Source organism: Populus nigra, chromosome 17, assembly GCF_951802175.1.
Source record: "Populus nigra chromosome 17, ddPopNigr1.1, whole genome shotgun sequence".
NCBI classification, from domain to species: Eukaryota; Viridiplantae; Streptophyta; class Magnoliopsida; order Malpighiales; family Salicaceae; genus Populus; species Populus nigra.
In genome coordinates, this window is record NC_084868.1 from 11,995,490 (window position 1) to 12,012,814 (window position 17,325).

The 17,325-nt window shown below is 36.4% G+C and overlaps 1 protein-coding gene across 1 annotated transcript; it reads right to left on the reverse strand.

The window, feature by feature from the left end:
- Positions 1 to 376: 376 nt before the first annotated feature.
- LOC133677443 (ferredoxin-dependent glutamate synthase 1, chloroplastic/mitochondrial-like) lies at positions 377 to 16,986 on the reverse strand. Its single transcript, XM_062099501.1, has 33 exons — positions 16,545 to 16,986; positions 15,872 to 16,184; positions 14,852 to 15,294; positions 14,641 to 14,772; positions 13,964 to 14,062; positions 13,547 to 13,617; positions 13,031 to 13,127; positions 11,910 to 12,002; positions 11,250 to 11,395; positions 10,224 to 10,383; positions 9,950 to 10,060; positions 9,613 to 9,828; positions 8,691 to 8,848; positions 7,941 to 8,070; positions 7,453 to 7,511; positions 7,236 to 7,341; positions 6,999 to 7,095; positions 6,594 to 6,709; positions 6,297 to 6,494; positions 5,973 to 6,083; positions 5,516 to 5,755; positions 5,328 to 5,426; positions 4,380 to 4,475; positions 4,087 to 4,284; positions 3,933 to 4,007; positions 3,673 to 3,801; positions 3,472 to 3,570; positions 3,047 to 3,189; positions 2,874 to 2,967; positions 1,804 to 2,042; positions 1,628 to 1,706; positions 1,012 to 1,095; positions 377 to 895 (listed from the first exon to the last, which is right to left on the reverse strand). The coding sequence occupies exons 1-33, from the start codon at positions 16,809 to 16,811 to the stop codon at positions 731 to 733; spliced, it is 4,863 nt and encodes a 1,620-aa protein (XP_061955485.1). The 5' UTR covers positions 16,812 to 16,986; the 3' UTR covers positions 377 to 730.
- Between the last annotated feature and the right edge of the window lie 339 nt (positions 16,987 to 17,325).

Genomic DNA, 17,325 nt, shown 5'->3' on the forward strand with positions numbered 1-17,325 from the left:
AAAATAATTAAAACAAATAGATAATTATTTATGTTTTGCATATAAAGATGGATATAGGTACCTGATTCTGTATCCAATACCTTCCTTTAATGAAGCAAACTTTAAGTCCTACTAAATGCAGTTTCTAGAATCATAGAAAAAATGAGAAAATATTACCTTATTTTTTTTTTATAACTCGAGCCTTAATGAGGCTCTCAATAAACCGTAAAAGAGAAACAGAAAATTATGACAGCATACATGTTATAACAGAAGTCCTGGGTGTGTTCAGCATGTTGTCCTCGGTATCTCAAGCCCATCATTGCCGTGGCAATCACTAACCTTGCATTCGTCGGGAGATAAAAAAGGAAATTCATTATCATGAACTTCGAGAAAACAATGACCAGCGAAATGAAATCAAACGTTCTATTGCTAAGCATCAGAACCTTGACAATGGTGAAAAAACTTTTAACTTGAATTTACATTTTCTGCCACAAATCACTATACAATTTCTGTAACAATGTGGAACCTGGATGCTCGAAAATGGATGTCTGGGATGCTCTTGGGTGATGTTAATCTTTCTTCGATTACAAAACCTTCATCGCCAAGGATACCAAGCATTCCGGGGATCCCCGATAAATCTGTGGAGAAGTCCAAGTCAAGAGTTCATCTAGTTTATATTTGATCTGTACAGGTTGGGGTTGCAAATTCGGGTTTTATTGGCTGGCCTCCAGAGTTTTCTCGCAGAGCTATCTTATGCAGATTGCAATGATGTCACTTGCCCAGCACTGTTTGCCTCGTATGCTGCACAAGCCTCTGGGGTGTCTTCTTCACTGGGTGGTACTAGCTGCCAAAAGAGTGGAAGATTTGTGTCCCACTCCTTCAGGATAGCTGCGCCTTTGCTGCTCCCGGTTTTTTCCTTCATCCGGCAAGCATGTGTCAGTAAACCATGATTGGAGAAATAAAATGGAAGTATATCTTGTTTTTTTCTGTGCATCTGTGCGCACATGAACTAGTTTTGTTCAGTGTACTTACAACGTGAGCTTCAATAAGGCTCTTTAGCTGCATCTGGCCAACAGATGCAGTTACTCTTTGGACCTTCACTATCTCTTTATTTACCTGTTCACAGTTAAAACAGGCAAGATTTTGAAGCTTTTTAAAAGAATGGACAACAATAAAAGTGATTTTGAAGCCAAGTGCCAGTGAAGATTTCAGGGAACAAGATAGGCATTAGGAAAGAGCAAAATAAGATTTAACTGCGAATGATGTTGTTGTACATGCAAGGAGGCTTTTCCCATGGTCTGAAACGATGTCCTCCAGAACACAGTAGGGAGAACCTTGACACTGCACTGGGGTTCATCCTCCATGGAGGCAATCAAAGGAAAATAAGCCGATTGCATAGTGCTTTTATAGTATCTAGTGTGAAGTGTTTTTTTTCCATGCCTTCAACCTTACATTACTAGTGTAAGCAGGATCAAATTTTTCAGAATTTTTCCCCGAGGTTTGTGTGCGCGCTTGAGATGCTGATAGTGTCATAAAAATGCTAAGAAACAAGACACCATCCTTGTAGTTAGCGCTAACCTCATGGAAATCCAATTGAACTAAAAGAACAAAATTTGCAATGGTAAAGTGTGTGGATCAGAGCACAAACCTTGGGCATCAAAGTGTCATCCTCATCAAGAATGTAAGCCAAACCTCCAGTCATCCCAGCAGCTACATTCCTACCCACCCTGTGACATGGAAGTGTAACAATGGGTTAAAATTATAACCATTCTCTTCTAATTGCTTGACTAGAAGAAAAATGTAATGTAGAGAGACATTACTCACTTTCCAAGTACCACCACACAACCACCAGTCATGTATTCACAACAATGGTCTCCAGTGCCTTCAACTACAGCTTGAGCAAGTGAGTTTCTGACAGCAAACCGCTCCCCAGCTTTCCCTCTGACAAATACTTGGCCACCTGTAGCCCCATACAAGCAAGTATTCCCGACAATAGCTGCATCCTCAGGAACAAATCCAGTGTTCTCCACAGGAGTTACGACTAATTCTCCTCCAGCCATACCCTAAATGCATTTACAACTAGTTTCAGAAACCATAGTTCAGCAACAAGAATTATAAGGTGTGTTTGAGAAGGCAGTGCAAACCGCGTTCCCTCAAATTTGAAAACACACTCTTATGTTTGGAATTGTGGTAGCGGTTGTAGTTCAAAGTGCTTTTTGCTTAGAAATACATTAAAATAAAGTTTTTATTTTTTAAAAATCATTTTTGACATCAGCAAATCAAAACGATATGAAAACATAAAAAAAAAATTCATTTTAAGCAAAAATAAATAAATCAAAACTTGAGGGAACACAATTTGCACCGTGTTCCCAAACAATCTGCTGAAAGAGCTTGATTTATTATGGTAATGGTTGCTTTTCAAAGTACTTTTCACTTGAAAATGCATCGAAATAATGTTTTTATTTTTTAAAATTTATTTTTGACATAAGTGCATTAAAATGATCTGGAAAAAAAAAATTGAAGCAAAGAAAAATATATATATTTTCTTTCAAAAGCATTTTTGAAACGCAAAAACAAACACGCTAATCTGCTAGCAGGATTAGCAAACTATATTAGCTTAACATTGAATTATCCAAATTGAAATTATTTTATCATTTGAAAATCAATGTGTGCTCACAGCATATTCATTATGATACTCAAGTTAATTCAACAGCAGCAAAATTCTAATTCAAACCATCTAGTCAAATTTCACCACAATATAGAACCAGCTTGCAAATACATGAATTGAGAAACTCTCAAGGCATGATGGCTAAATCAAATGACCAATACACATTTGAATTCAACATCAAACTTGTCAAACAACTAGGTAGGAGTTGAGATTTTTCCCAGCATACCTTCCCCACGTAATCATTAGCCTCTCCTATTAGGCGAATGTTCATTCCAGGTGTCAAAAAGCATGCAAACGACTGCCCTGCACTCCCGGTAAACCTGTTGCCATGAAGATAATTTATTTAAATTGCATTTGAATGAAACTGTCAATACTTGTCATCAGGAAGTCACATCTTACGTTATGTTCAGCTGCCCAGCAAAACCAGTGTCGCCATATTTCTTTGCAACCACACCAGCTATACGCCCACAAACAGCCCGGTCCACATTGTATATTTTTATGGTTTTATTGACAACTTTTTCATTATTAATAGCATCTAGAATCTGGAAAAATAAAGATATTAGTTAAAAGTATGGCAGCAAATAGTAAGGCACCCTACACTTGCTTGCATATAATTGGTATGGTCTGTCCTACCATCAAAGAATCACAACTACCATAACCAAAGCTTCAGTCCCATAGCCCATGGAATTTTCTCAATGTCTTCCAACAAAAATATAGGGGCACACCAGACCAAAACCTTTAAGCAAAGCTCACCCCCTAAACCCCTTTACAGCTGAAGGCCATTGATTCAAAGTTGAAAATTGAAATATTGATATGAAGCATACCTCTGGATCTGCTAGAACAACATCATCTAAAACAGGACCATTGGTGTGAACATCTTGATTCCTGATATCAGTACTTCTCAGTTTTGGTAAGCCTACACTCTGGACAAAAAAGTCGAACCACTGTTATCGATACACAGGGCAGAGCAAGTCCATGTCAGTAAAAAAAATGGCAGGAAGTTGTGATACTCTTTCAATACATACCGACATGATACAACTGAGATCAAGATGCTGAGTTTTGACAAGAGATATATCTCGTGGTCTTAACAAATCTGTATGCCCAATGATATCATCTAACTTCTGATAACCCAATTGTGCCAGCATGCCTCTTATCTAGTCCGCATAAGGAAATGCAACAAGAATCAGGACAAAGTTTTAGATATAGTTTGGAAAATTTCAACCAGAGATAAAAGAAATAACTTCAATAATTCCATTAAAATTATAATGGCAGAAAAAGGGATTACCTCCTCAGCAACATATAAAAAGAAATTAACAAGATCACCAGGGATGCCAGGAAACCGAGCACGTAGTTCTTCTCTCTAAAGGAAATTCAATTTCAAAGAATAAGTCACTGAAGGGATACACAGTATGCAAATCCATATACAGTTCCATTGATACCTGGCTGGCAACACCAACAGGGCAGTTATTAGTGTGACAAATGCGGGCCATTACACATCCCGTAGCAATCATTGCAACGGAACCAAATCCATACTCATCGGCACCCATTACTGCAGCCATCATGACATCAACTCCGCTTTTGAAGCCCCCATCAACCCTAAGGATCACTCTTTCTCTGAGCCCATTCTCAATGAGAGTCTGTAAAAGATTGCCATTGACCAAAAAAGCACACAGAATGTATGAGAAACAGATCACAAGGATTAACATCCTATTCACACATGAAATATAATAACCTGATGGGATTCTGTGAGTCCAAGTTCCCAAGGTCCACCAGCATGCTTAATGGAACTTATGGGGCTAGCTCCAGTTCCACCATCATGCCCTGATATCTGCAAAGAAAATAAGATATCAGATTAAGCATTCCCCAGTCCCCACTACTTCTGTGAACCTAATCCAAAACCAAAATATTTTTTTTTAAAAGAATTCTCCAGCTTTCCATATGCCCATATAGAATCATAACATAAACTTTCCCTTCAGAAAATAATAATAGTAGTAGTAGTAAAGGAAAGTACGCAAGAAAGAGGAGACAGGTGAAAGCTTCTGCAATAGAACTTGATATTTAGTTACATCACTGGCAAATGATGTGGACTGTGTGGAGGGGTATGGTAAGAAAAGAGCGGGGTTGGGATGGCTAGGAAAATTTGATCATTTTAGGAAAAAAAAAAACAATCGGTATTCTAATTTACCACTAAACATATACAGAACACAAAAGATTGAGTTCTTCTAGCTTATAATGTCAGAATCATGGAAACCAGTTACAAGAAAAAAGAATAAAAAAGTGTTATTAGACTTTTGCTCTCCTCTAATTCTTCTTTATCCCTTCTTTCTTCTCTGCATTATTTGTTCTGGTCCATCAATTTATGCTTAATCTCCCTTCTCTTTTCAGTCCTACATCACAACATAGTTTAACTTCTGACCTTAAACATCTACCATACTTTATGCTTTATTTATTTATTTATTTTTATTTTTGTCTTAGGAGAGACATTTCCAAGTATAATAGAGAATCACTTTGTTTAACGAACATGTTGACCAAAAGAAGTTGACCTCTTAATTAGCAGCCAGCAAATTACTTGAATATACCAACTTTGGAAGATGCTAAAATAGCATGGAGATGAGGAGCCACAGAACTATAAGACATATTAAGGTGTAATGGGCATAGTCAATGCATCATGAGAAGATACCTGTATAATATCAGCATTACCCTTTGCTACCCCAGATGCAACTGTGCCAATACCAGCTTCTGCCACAAGCTTTACAGAAACCTTAGCCTTAGGATTGACCTGTTTGTTCAGCAGGCATTGAAGTTACAATATGGGGGTATATCTTCAAGTGAAGAATGCTTGCAGATCAAAATAGCGTGATCGATCACCTGATGAAGGTCATAGATCAATTGCGCAAGATCTTCAATGGAATAAATGTCATGGTGTGGGGGTGGAGATATAAGCGGAACCCCAGGTTTTGAATTTCTCAGCCTTGCAATGTATGCACTGACTTTCTTCCCGGGCAACTGGCCACCTTCACCAGGCTTGGCACCTTGTGCAATTTTGATTTCTAACTGATCAGCATTGACCAAGAATGTTGGAGTGACACCAAAACGTCCTGAAGCAACCTGAATAAAATGCAACTAGTTGTCAAAAGATAATTCACATACCAAGATGTCATGGTGAATGGCAGGTCTAAGTTGACTACTTCAAAGAGAACACAATTTCTCTCCTAAACAGATATCATTAACATTTTAGCCAGGCACTCATGATCTGCTAAAAATATTAGATCCTCTTTCACATGAGGTTAAGAACTTATTAGAAAATGCAGGTCAGGATCATCACCTGTTTAATAGCGCTGGTAGCAGTATCACCATTTTGAAGACCTTTAAGATGTGGTAACGTCGGAGAGTACCCATCAACAACATCAGTAAGTGGGCTCCAGCGAATAGGATCCTAGATGACATAATATTGTAAATGCTTTAGTCTCCAATATATGCTAAAAAAGGACCAAACAGATGTATAGTTCCATGCAGAGCTGATGATTCATTACTATTATTTGTCTGTGCATGCCTTTGTGTGATTCATAAACAAAGACAGAGAGGTAAGCAATGAACAGACTAAGTGATAAACAAAACAAACAAAGAGAACTGATCTATAAAAGCCTACCTCACCACCTTCCCCTGAATTAGATTTTCCACCTAATCTGTTCATAGCAATGGCAATTGCTTCATGAGTTTCTCTAGAAATAGCTCCAAGCGACATCCCACCAGTGCAAAACCGTTGAACAATAGATGTGGCAGGTTCAACCTTTCCCACGGGTATTGGAGCACGATCACTTTTGAACTCAAGAAGATCACGAAGAACCTACAATTGAAATGATAGCAGATTTTAATTACATGATTATAAAATGCTAAAATAGAGTTCAAAAAATTAAAACATAAACTAATTTATTTCAGCACTCACATTCACAGGCCGGTTAGACAAATGCTGCTGATAAATAGAAAATGCATTTTCACTCTTTTGGCGAACAGCTTTGTGAAGCAGCTTTGACATCTCTGGATTGTTTCCATGATATTCCCCTGTTATAGAAGTTTTTATAAAATGTAGTCTTGAGAACAGTTTTGAGGCTGTGTAAAATAAATCAAGCAAATTCAAATTGATATCAACTTTGACAAATCTGTAATTTAGTGTCATCCTAATGATCTAGTGAAATTTGAAGTAATTTTTACAAATCACAACTGCAACCAAGGTATTGCTTCGCTTAATGCTATAAACATTGACTAAAATTTCAACCAGATCTTCATAATAGTGATGGAAGCAACTAGTAAATGTCTGTGAGATGTAACTGACATTCATTGGTTGTATTACCTCCAGGTCTGAATTGTATAAATCCATAATTTTCCAGTCTTTTAGCTGTAGCCTGGGAGAAAGCTTTCACCCAGAAAGACAACGTCTCCCTTGCCAACTGGAAAGAGAAAATGGAAATCAACAAAAAAGCAACTTCAAACGTGAAGTTAAAGATTGAAAGGATTAGAACATTGGAAGTTAACTACAACAAGAAAGAGTACAAAATTTCCACCACTTAGTTTACCAAGTTCAAATTACCTCATCAAAAGTTGCTCCACCAATATTTGAAACACTGCCACAGAATGCTAGATCAACAATCTCCTTCCCCAATCCATAAATCTCAAATATCTGCGCACCACAGTAACTAAAAACAGAAAACAAACAAGTCAATTTACCAGTAAAATTTACAAAGCATCAGTAAATTGACTTCCAAAAAGTTGAAAAAACCAAAAAACTGGAATTTCTGAGCTTGTACCTTGAAAGCAATGAGATGCCCATCTTAGAAAGAATTTTGAGAAGACCAGATTTAACTGCCTGGAATAGAGAAGAACAATCAATACAATAAGCTACACGTACAAATGTTAGATGCAGCAATCCGGTAATATTTTGGAAGATGAAAGCCACGTTCTTATAAAGTTCTAACATTTAGAACTGGAGGACAAAGTAATTTTTCTGATGCACAAAAATACATAATTGTAAATCTTGAACAAAAAGGTTATACTAGATGAGAATTGAAACTCTATAGTTCACATAGCCTCAAACATTTTTAACAAATGAAAAAGGAAGTGCATAGGGAGTACTTACAGCCAATACAAAGAAACTACAATGAAGCTAAAGTACTATAGTTTGGCACTGAAACACGGCAGTTTTAAGGTATGAACATCACTTGGATGTTTTTTCTTTCTTACACTGTGTACCTAGTGAAGATCTTTAAACAATTTATTGTTTCAAGGATGTACTAACCTTGCAAAAATTCTTTTGAGCTTGTTCAATTGTTACAGTAGGCATCTTGCCATTCATCATCAGATTCACAGTTCTTTTATTCAGGCGCCACTGCCGACATGTTTCCAGTGCCAAGTACGGACATATAGCACTGAAAAAAATTATTTAACCAAATATTGTCAATGCAAGCGACAGATGTGAGGCAATAACATAAGGATATTCAGGTTTAAGAGGATGAACTACGAGTTCTTACAAGATTCAACACTAAAAGGAGAAGTCAAAAAGTGAAACTGATGCAAACAGGATACAAAGAATTCTGACCTACTTTGACAAATGGCATTTAATAATTTACCTATTTTGAAGCGATTAAGATACACAAAGATATGATACTTAACTTTATATAAAAAATTATTTTAGGTGAAAGTGAATATTTTCCTGTATCCTACAGCTTTAATTAAGAATAACTCTTCAGACATTTGTAAATGGTACAAATAAACGTGTCTCATTCACAATATAGACTTTATTAGTATTCAACATGTGAGAGTACAATATTTAGGGCTCCAAGAAAATGTAACCCAAACATATGGGAAGTAACCTGGTATTGTTTTTATATTTTAACCTGAAGGGAGGGAAATTGAAAACATATTACTATGAATACTTTAAATATCTTCAATAACTGTTCCATCCACTATTTTTAGCATAACCAAAATCTAAGAAGAAAAGGGTAAAAGCATCATCTACAAACATTTCATGTAAAGAGGAAAACTTAACCTAGCACCATATCCAATCAAACAGGCAAACTGATGAGTGCTAAAGCACTGAGCAGTGTCAGCTACAATTGAAGTTGACATTCGCAAACCATTCTGAATAAGATGCTGATGAACAGCACCAACAGCAAGAAGAATTGGAATTGCAGGCCGAGTGGGTTCCTGAAAGAGGAAAATGATTGGTATCACTCAGAATTAGGAGAATAACACGCACTGAAGTTTCCTTGCATGCCCAGGATGAATGAAAAGTGGAAGACATGTCAGGATTTATCAGCTCCATAGCACATATATGTGGAAGAGAAAACCTCAACAGCATTCAGAACTTACAATTTGTGTATAGCGAAGCTTAAATATTCTCCTACAAAGAAAGATATGAAAACTAGAGGAGCATCCATGTGTTACATTAGAAAATGATGAATTCATAATTGATTGCGATCATGAAACTTTACACTGGCAGATGGCGTGATGTAGCATATAAATTTCTGTAGTCCAATTCACTGTTAAAAAATCAAGATGGAGCATGATCAACAAAAATGCGTGAGCATACTAGTGGTACCCCAAACTGTCAACAGAAAAGCACACATGATTACATTCAACTAGTGAAATGATTCTCAATCAGGAGAGTTGTGACTAGGAGTACAATCAACAATGTTTTCTTGCACTTTGCTGCATACAAAGAGCACCGAGATAAAAAAGTAATTGGGGAAGCATGAGAACTGAGTCAAAAATAGTTGCTGAAAGTTTACTTTACAATCAGGAACTATAATTAGAAAACAAGGCCGAAAAAGAAACAGCAACCATTCAATGACCTTGCAATCATAACACCTAGTATATTCTCAAGGAAACTGTTATCAGTATTAATTGCTTTTAACACAGTAAATTCCAAGTTATTGCAAATGAAAAAGGGAAGACCAAAGGGTAATTACCAGCTCATCAGATCGGTCGGAGAGAACAAGTAATTGGGAACCATTTCTAACAGCTTCATCAGCTGCCTCACAAAGCTTAATTAATGTTTTCTCCAAAGAACCCTCAACCCCTTTGCGTATATCAAAAAAGGTTGGTAAAACTTGAGGTTTTAAGTAGGGATCCTTCAGTAACAATTCAAGCTCTCCTTCATTTAGTACAGGACTAGACAAGATAACCTGGAAAAAAGTGACATTGTTTGAGTCCACTCAATATATGAAATCACTAACATGCAGTTTGTAGCAAAAGCATGATAAACATCATTAGGTACACTGGGCAAGTAAGGATGATACTCAGAACCTGTGAAGCATTTTCTGGTCCAACTTCCAAGATGTTTCTTCGCTTTCCAATATTGACTTCAAGAGACATAACTAATCCTTCTCTGAGAGGGTCTATAGCTGGATTTGTAACCTGCATTCACGGAATGAAAAACAAACTCAGCAAACAATATATGATTTCAAATTAAATTGGTGTGATAACAAAAGGCTAGTGCATTCAGAACCCCACAGATGATTCTTAAAATCATAAAGCACAGCTAAAAATAAATATCAAAAGGCATGTTCAAAGTTCAAACCTGTGCAAACCGTTGTTTAAAATAGTCATAAAGCATATGCGGCTTTTGAGACAATATCGCCAGTGGAATATCATCTCCCATGCAAAATGTAGGCTCCTTCCCTTGCGAAGCCATATTCTCAATAACCATTTGGACATCCTCGCTGGAGTAGCCGAACGCCCTGTTCCCATGACAGTACAAAATAATGAACACAAACCAAAGTGGTGAATACTACTAATTTAAATAAAAGTCTTTTAATATTAGGCAAATCTTTCGAGTAAAAGATACCAGGCAATGAGTAAAAGATATTAGGCAATGCTTTCAAGTGAAAACTCAAGGAAAGGAAGGCAGGGAACAAATATGAGAGTTCATGTATGTCTGCAAACCTCGCCCACCCACACGCATAACACACACACATATAATGTATAATATGTCTACAAAACTAAATATAAAAGTATGCCTGTACACGTATGAGAGTCCAATAACCAAGATATAGTACATGTAGATTATACATCTTTCAATTTGTCATAGTAAGTATATCCACGAAGATCTCTTAAAATATAGTTAAAACTGGTCTTGAGAGTTGACACCTTGTAACGCAAGAAGCTCTCAGAACTTAATGAAGCAGTACACGCACACACACACACCCCTTTAACTGTGACCTCACTTTCAACAACTTTTCACATGGAAAACTGCTCAAGGGTTTTGAAAACAGCAATATGGTAAAGCAGTTTTGAATCTTACATGAGGTGCGTAAGAGATAATCAAGACTGTGAAGTCTCAGTGGACCTACATGGGCCATGGTGCTGGACACAAGCCGCATGGTTTCATGAGATAAGTCTCTACATTAAACTAACAACTTTTTATACCTTGATAGAAACCGCAACACAAAATCCCTAAGTCAATTAGGAAGCATATAGACTTGAGTAAATGCCAGATATAACTATCAGCTATGAAAAGTTAAGCTTTGAAAACAAAAAAGAAGAAGAATAATCATAAATAATTTATAGCAGATGATGATACAGCAAATTAAACAGATATACTTACTGTTGGCGGTTTAAAGTTACTTCATTGTCCATAACTGTTGCAGAGAGGAAGTTTGCAGGCTTCAAGGATCGCAGGTTTTCCTTGACCCATTTTCCGTATGGATTTAACAGTGCTACTCGCTTTTTTACTTCGGTGTTCTCATAAACCTGCAAATAAAAAACTGATCAATAGTCAAATCTAGATGTGGGTTCAAAGAATTGCCAATACAATCACAATGAAAAGTTGCCAGCAGCCTACTATGTGTAAAATTACACCAAATCTACCTAAATAAGAGAGAGATCAGCATAGATAAAGGCAATAGAGTAAAAAATAGCATGCATTTCCAGCAATGAAATATTACTTCATAATTCAAAAAATCAGACAGTAACATTACAGAAATTTCTGAATCCACTAACAACGTTGATAGTCTTATAAAACTGAAAAATAAAATTAGGCATTATTCTTAAAAGTTTTCTTCTATTATCCATCAAATACATTGATTTAGAGAGAGAGAGAAGCTAACTACAGAAGAAACACATCAGAAGCTACAGTAAACTGGCATAAAATGATATATAGTAGATTAAAATGGTTGTGGAGTTACAATGAACTAACTACTTCCAGCATCATTTACCTTATAAAGGTATCAAGTACCAAAAAAAAAACACTAAAATGTGCACAAACCTGGCCACCAGGCAAATCTACAGCTATCATCATTCCGGGACCTAGACGTCCTTTCATCGTTACTTTTGATTCATCCATTGGTACAACCCCAACCTGGTTAATAAAAGGTACAGTTTTCTTTTAAGTGCAGAGATTGCAACAAAGTAGACCATGTTTAAGAGAAAATAAAAAATAGGAAATATTAAATTAATCAGATGCATGTCAAATATTCAATGATACAATTCAAAATATCTTGCGCAACTGTTTACAGAGCAAACATGAAGCCAAATGGTTCGCTCCTCCAAAGCTAACTGATGTGAGAAATGATCTACCATGATCACAACAATTACATCAAATATATATATGCAACATCATTTCAAACAAAATCCTAATAGTTCAGGGACTGAAGTAAGAGAGAATTGGTTTTTTCAGCAACAATTCAAGTGAAAGAGGAGATAATTTCATTCTCATGAGATCTCAATTCATTGATCCCACCCTAGCCAGCGGAACATGTTCGTTATATTATATAGATAGATGTAGAAACAAAACTTAAAACTTAGGCAAAGCAAAAGGAAACTTCGGAATGATAATGACATCAAACACCTAGATATGGCAATCAAAGTCAGACTTATGCTCATTTCACAGTAGATTCCATATTATTCAATAAAATTTGACAAATTATGTGATATTTATTGCACAATTTGCTTTAAAAGAATTTCTTTAAATATTTTGCAAGAGTTTCAATTAACAGTGCAAGCAGCCTTAATGTCAGTTATTTATTAAATAAAAAGTTAGTCTAACCAAAGGAGGACTTTGTGATTTAGGCCTGATGGGAAAAGACTGAAGTGAGAAAGAATCCATAGCTGGGATCCTAATAACCCAAGTCAAGCCTGGTCCCAGTATCAAAACAGGTGACCATTATGCCATGACTTATCAATCATAAATAAAAGTTTAAGTGATTTTTACTACGATAATGTCAAAAAAAAAAAGAGATAAAGAGAAAAGGAAAACAACAGACATTTCAGGACCCTAAGTCAACCAAATTAACAACACCGAGATTGCATATTGTGCTCTAACATCCAGTTTCCTTTGAGATTATCAATCATTGAGTACTTTCAATTTATATAATATGTGGAACACACCTCAGATGCAACATATACAAAATTGTCCACTGTCCGCCAATATCTAGCAGGACGGAGTCCATTCCTATCGAGACAAGCCCCAACTGTCTTTCCATCACTACGCCATTTGAAATAAAATAATAACAGTCAGTAACAAGAACTGAAAAACAAATATAGAATAAACAATAAAGCCCACGACAAACCATCAATATTCTAGGCCACTAGCTACATGTGCATATACATGTGCTTGCATCTGAATTCATTTACATTTGTATGCTTGCATCTGAATTCATTTACATTTATATAAGCAAGCACATTGTTGTTTTACATCATTACTGACTCCCAAGGCAGTTCTAAGGAAAAACCTGATATGTTATTACAACCTGGTATGTAAAAAATGAAAACCAAAATCAAGGACACTTCCTAATCTTGGGTGAGCACATCAATAATCATCTATAGCCCTCTACTGTTGGTCCCTATGAGCTACCATCAACTCCTGGCGCTCCAAGATAGTACAAGAAGTCTGTCAAAATTTACCTGAATAAGAGTAAAGCAGGTCCATCCCAAGCTTCCATCTGACCCTTGTAATAATCATAAAAATCTACAACCTACATGGAACCAATAAACTATGCATTGCCTACAAGTAATTGCAATAAAATTATGAGGGTAAATTTTAACTACAATCACAATCTATTTCAAAAACACTACCAGCACCAATTTAAATCAAATTAAAAACACACGAGAAACAACCAGCATATTTATAAATCAAGGTGGAAAAAAAGACATGACCACCGAAATTCTAGAAGCAACTAAGTCCAAAATAGAACCTGATAAATGGGAAGAGAGTTATGATGCCTGACCCGATAAGTTATGTTCTAAGGCTTGGTTCAATTAGTTTAGCATTCAGAAAGAAATATTGTCAAGTTCAACTTGCAAATTACCAACAGAAAATACCTCAGGATATTTGATTGTCAGAGTTGGATGATTTTTATATGCCTCAGGGACAAGAATCATCAACGCCTCCTCAGGAGCGCGTCCACTCCTTATTAACAGCTGAAAAGGTGAAGAGCAGAAACAAATCAAAACACAGAAGGGTTACATAAGAATAGCTAAAGAATATGGGAAAATTTACCAATTCTAATGTACTAAATTGAGTCTACAGCAAATACACTTCCCCCCTTTGTTGTGCTGGCACCCCATCACATGTATCGGTTTTAGTTATAAATCCTGGTGATAATGATTATTTATCAAATAAGCACCCATGTACGTGTCCATTTAAACATGGGAAAAGATGGTCAGGAATTATTCCTTCATAGTACCAAAACAAAGAGTCACAACATTATCAACTTTCAACTTTAAGCACCAAAGGTATCCATAAAGAAGTTGTCCCAGCTAAAATGAGATGCGCTGGATTCTGTACGATCAAAACTTTAAAGACTCTAGCCAATAAATTTTCCTTGTTCGCTCCTTGATAGTAATATCTAATGAGAGAGATGTGAGTAGACATACAATACTCACAAGTGATCCCCACAATGATACAGAAAAGGAGATAGAAAATAGGAGAAATCTTCTAAAGTAGCCGCGTATGATGGTTGAGGAAATCATGTAAGCATAAAAGTAGCAGCTCTTACTTCGGCTGCACTGTCAAGATTTGCTGAATCCGATGCCTTCGGGTTCCCATAAGGACGAATTTCATTTTCACGACCATGCCAAACCGAAGATTTCAATGAGGTTTCTCGAGATTGCATCCAATTCAGGTTACCCTGTGTGCATTTTAGAATCAAGATAAGAAGATGCCTCAAAATGCTAACTACACAGCAGTACTGTAGAGAACTTTATAACCTGTATGGTGTTAATCTCTCCATTATGACCAAGAAACCGCATTGGTTGAGCAAGAGGCCATCTGGGACTAGTATTTGTGCTATACCTTCGATGATAAATAGCGAAAGGTGATTTGTAGATATCATTCTGAAGGTCAGAATAAAACATCCCAAGAACTTCAGAACGAAGCATTCCCTTATAAACAATTGTTTGATTAGACAAAGAGCAGAAATAAAGCTCATTCCCCCAATTTGCTGAGTTCGCCGCCCTTTCAATCAGCTTCCGGCAGATATACAGTTCTCGTTCAATGTCGTCAACATTCTCTTCTTTAATAACTTTAACAAATACTTGTTGGATGTTGGGCATGGTTTCTTTTGCATAAAAACCAACTACGGACGTGTTTACAGGAACGGACCTCCATCCAAGCACCTCAAGGCCCTCTTGTTCAAAAATATTTACAATTGCTACAAAATAATCACAGTGCGCAATCAATCAAACTGATGCTAAGGTAAAAAAAAGCATCAGTCATGCACACTAAACTGCAACAGGTAAAAAAAAGAACAAGAAGAAAAGGAGAGACTGAAGGATACTTACTACAAGATAGAAAAGCAAATATATAACCCATATATTTTTAGGAATGAAGATGGAAAACATTATCCCACACTCAGTGCATACATGAATCTTAAAAGATATCTGCTCTATGCTTCGCTGCCAGGTATATTTATCTTTACCTAGGCAGAAGCCTACTAGAGAGAGAAGACCAACTGAAAATTATGACAAGGATATTGGGCCAAATCACATTGCTAAGAAAGAAAACCAAAAGAATAGTGCATCAACATAACAGAAAGAAAAGTGCAATCTTCTTTTAAATGAAATACATCACTAAAACCAAATTCAACCCATTGTCAAAACAAAACCTCAATGCATATCATTCAGTAAACTAAAAATGCACCATTCTACAAAATATCAAAGGTGAGAAAATGAACAAGCACTCTCCAAACACGTTAACTCAACCGGATTCAAACTAACTCACGACATTACCTTTTTTGGCTTCTTTCACAAGGTTATCATCTTTAGGGAAAAAAACCATCCCAACACCAGTATGCGACTTATCAAAAGAACCAATCCCTTCACTCTCAGCCCATTTATCAAATAACTCCCACGGAATCGAAGTCATCAGTCCTGAACCATCACCAGAGTCATTATCTGCTCCACAACCTCCACGATGTTCCATACAACCAAGAGCCGTAAGTGCATCCTTGACAATCGCATGGGACGGCTTGTTTTCCAAATTCGCAATAAATCCAACTCCACATGCTCCTCTTTCTGATATTATATCCTCCAAGTTTGCTACCTAAATTTCATAACAAAATAATTAAATAAACAAATTGAGCCGTATGGAACAGTATTTTAAGCTACTGTTTCGTTAGCTGCCTGCATTTCTTACTCTTCAAATCAAACAAACAACAAATAAATATGATTATCATCTCTAATAAGCAACAACAACAAAAACTGGTATTTTAACGGAATCAAAATGTTTTTTATTTAAAGAAAAAGCCTAAAATTCATTAAATATATTAGAAATGAAATAATCATAAAAAAATATTAAAATGTCAACAAAACCAAAACGAACACGTCTCTTGAGAAAAACAGAAAGAAAAACTGTATTTCAGCGCAAACAGCAAAACAAGTTAAAAGGAAAAAAGAAAAATACCTGCGGTTTCAAATCAGGAGGATGAGGATACTGCGGAGAGATGTTTTGACGGTCAACACTGAGAATGGCGTGGACCGGACTGGAGTTCTTTTTAATTGAAAATCGAGAGAAACTCGAAGAAAGTCCTATTCTCCTTCTAGTTCTCTTCGATTTACAGTAGAGTCCAGCGAAATCAACAAATAACAAATTCTTATTGAGTGAGTTCGGTCTTGTAGCATTGACGAGTTGCGGAATCGGGGAGACTACTGGTGATTGAAGAGAAGCCATGAGTCAGTCAGCCAGTGAGTGAGCGAGAGAATGTTTCTTTTTTATATATTTTTGAGATTTTTGTGGGTTGGAGAATCGTGTGGAGGAGAAGAAGAAAAGAGGAAGGTTTTTGTAAGAGGTGGATAAAGAAGATAAAGGACCGGAACCACCCGCTCCTCTTCTCTTTCACTTCTCACTCTCTCTGGCGTCTATGTCTACTTACCACTCTGCCGTCGCTCTCTCTCTCTGTCTCGTCTTCGTTCGTTTTTTGATGTTGATTTTCCACTTCTCGAATCTGACGTGGGGATTACATGTGTCACGGCACCTAAAGGGTTGATGTGTTTGGCTGGTTTATAAATATAATTTCGCATATTCGAGAGTTTCGGAACTCAAAAGCGGAAATAAAATCTTAAGAGAAAAAAAATAGATGGAAAAGGGATTTTGTTTTTCTCTACATGTTATTGTTTTTAACATGGTTTTTTAAAACCGACTATTTCAGGTCATGGATAGGAAAAAATAACTAAAAAAATTTAAA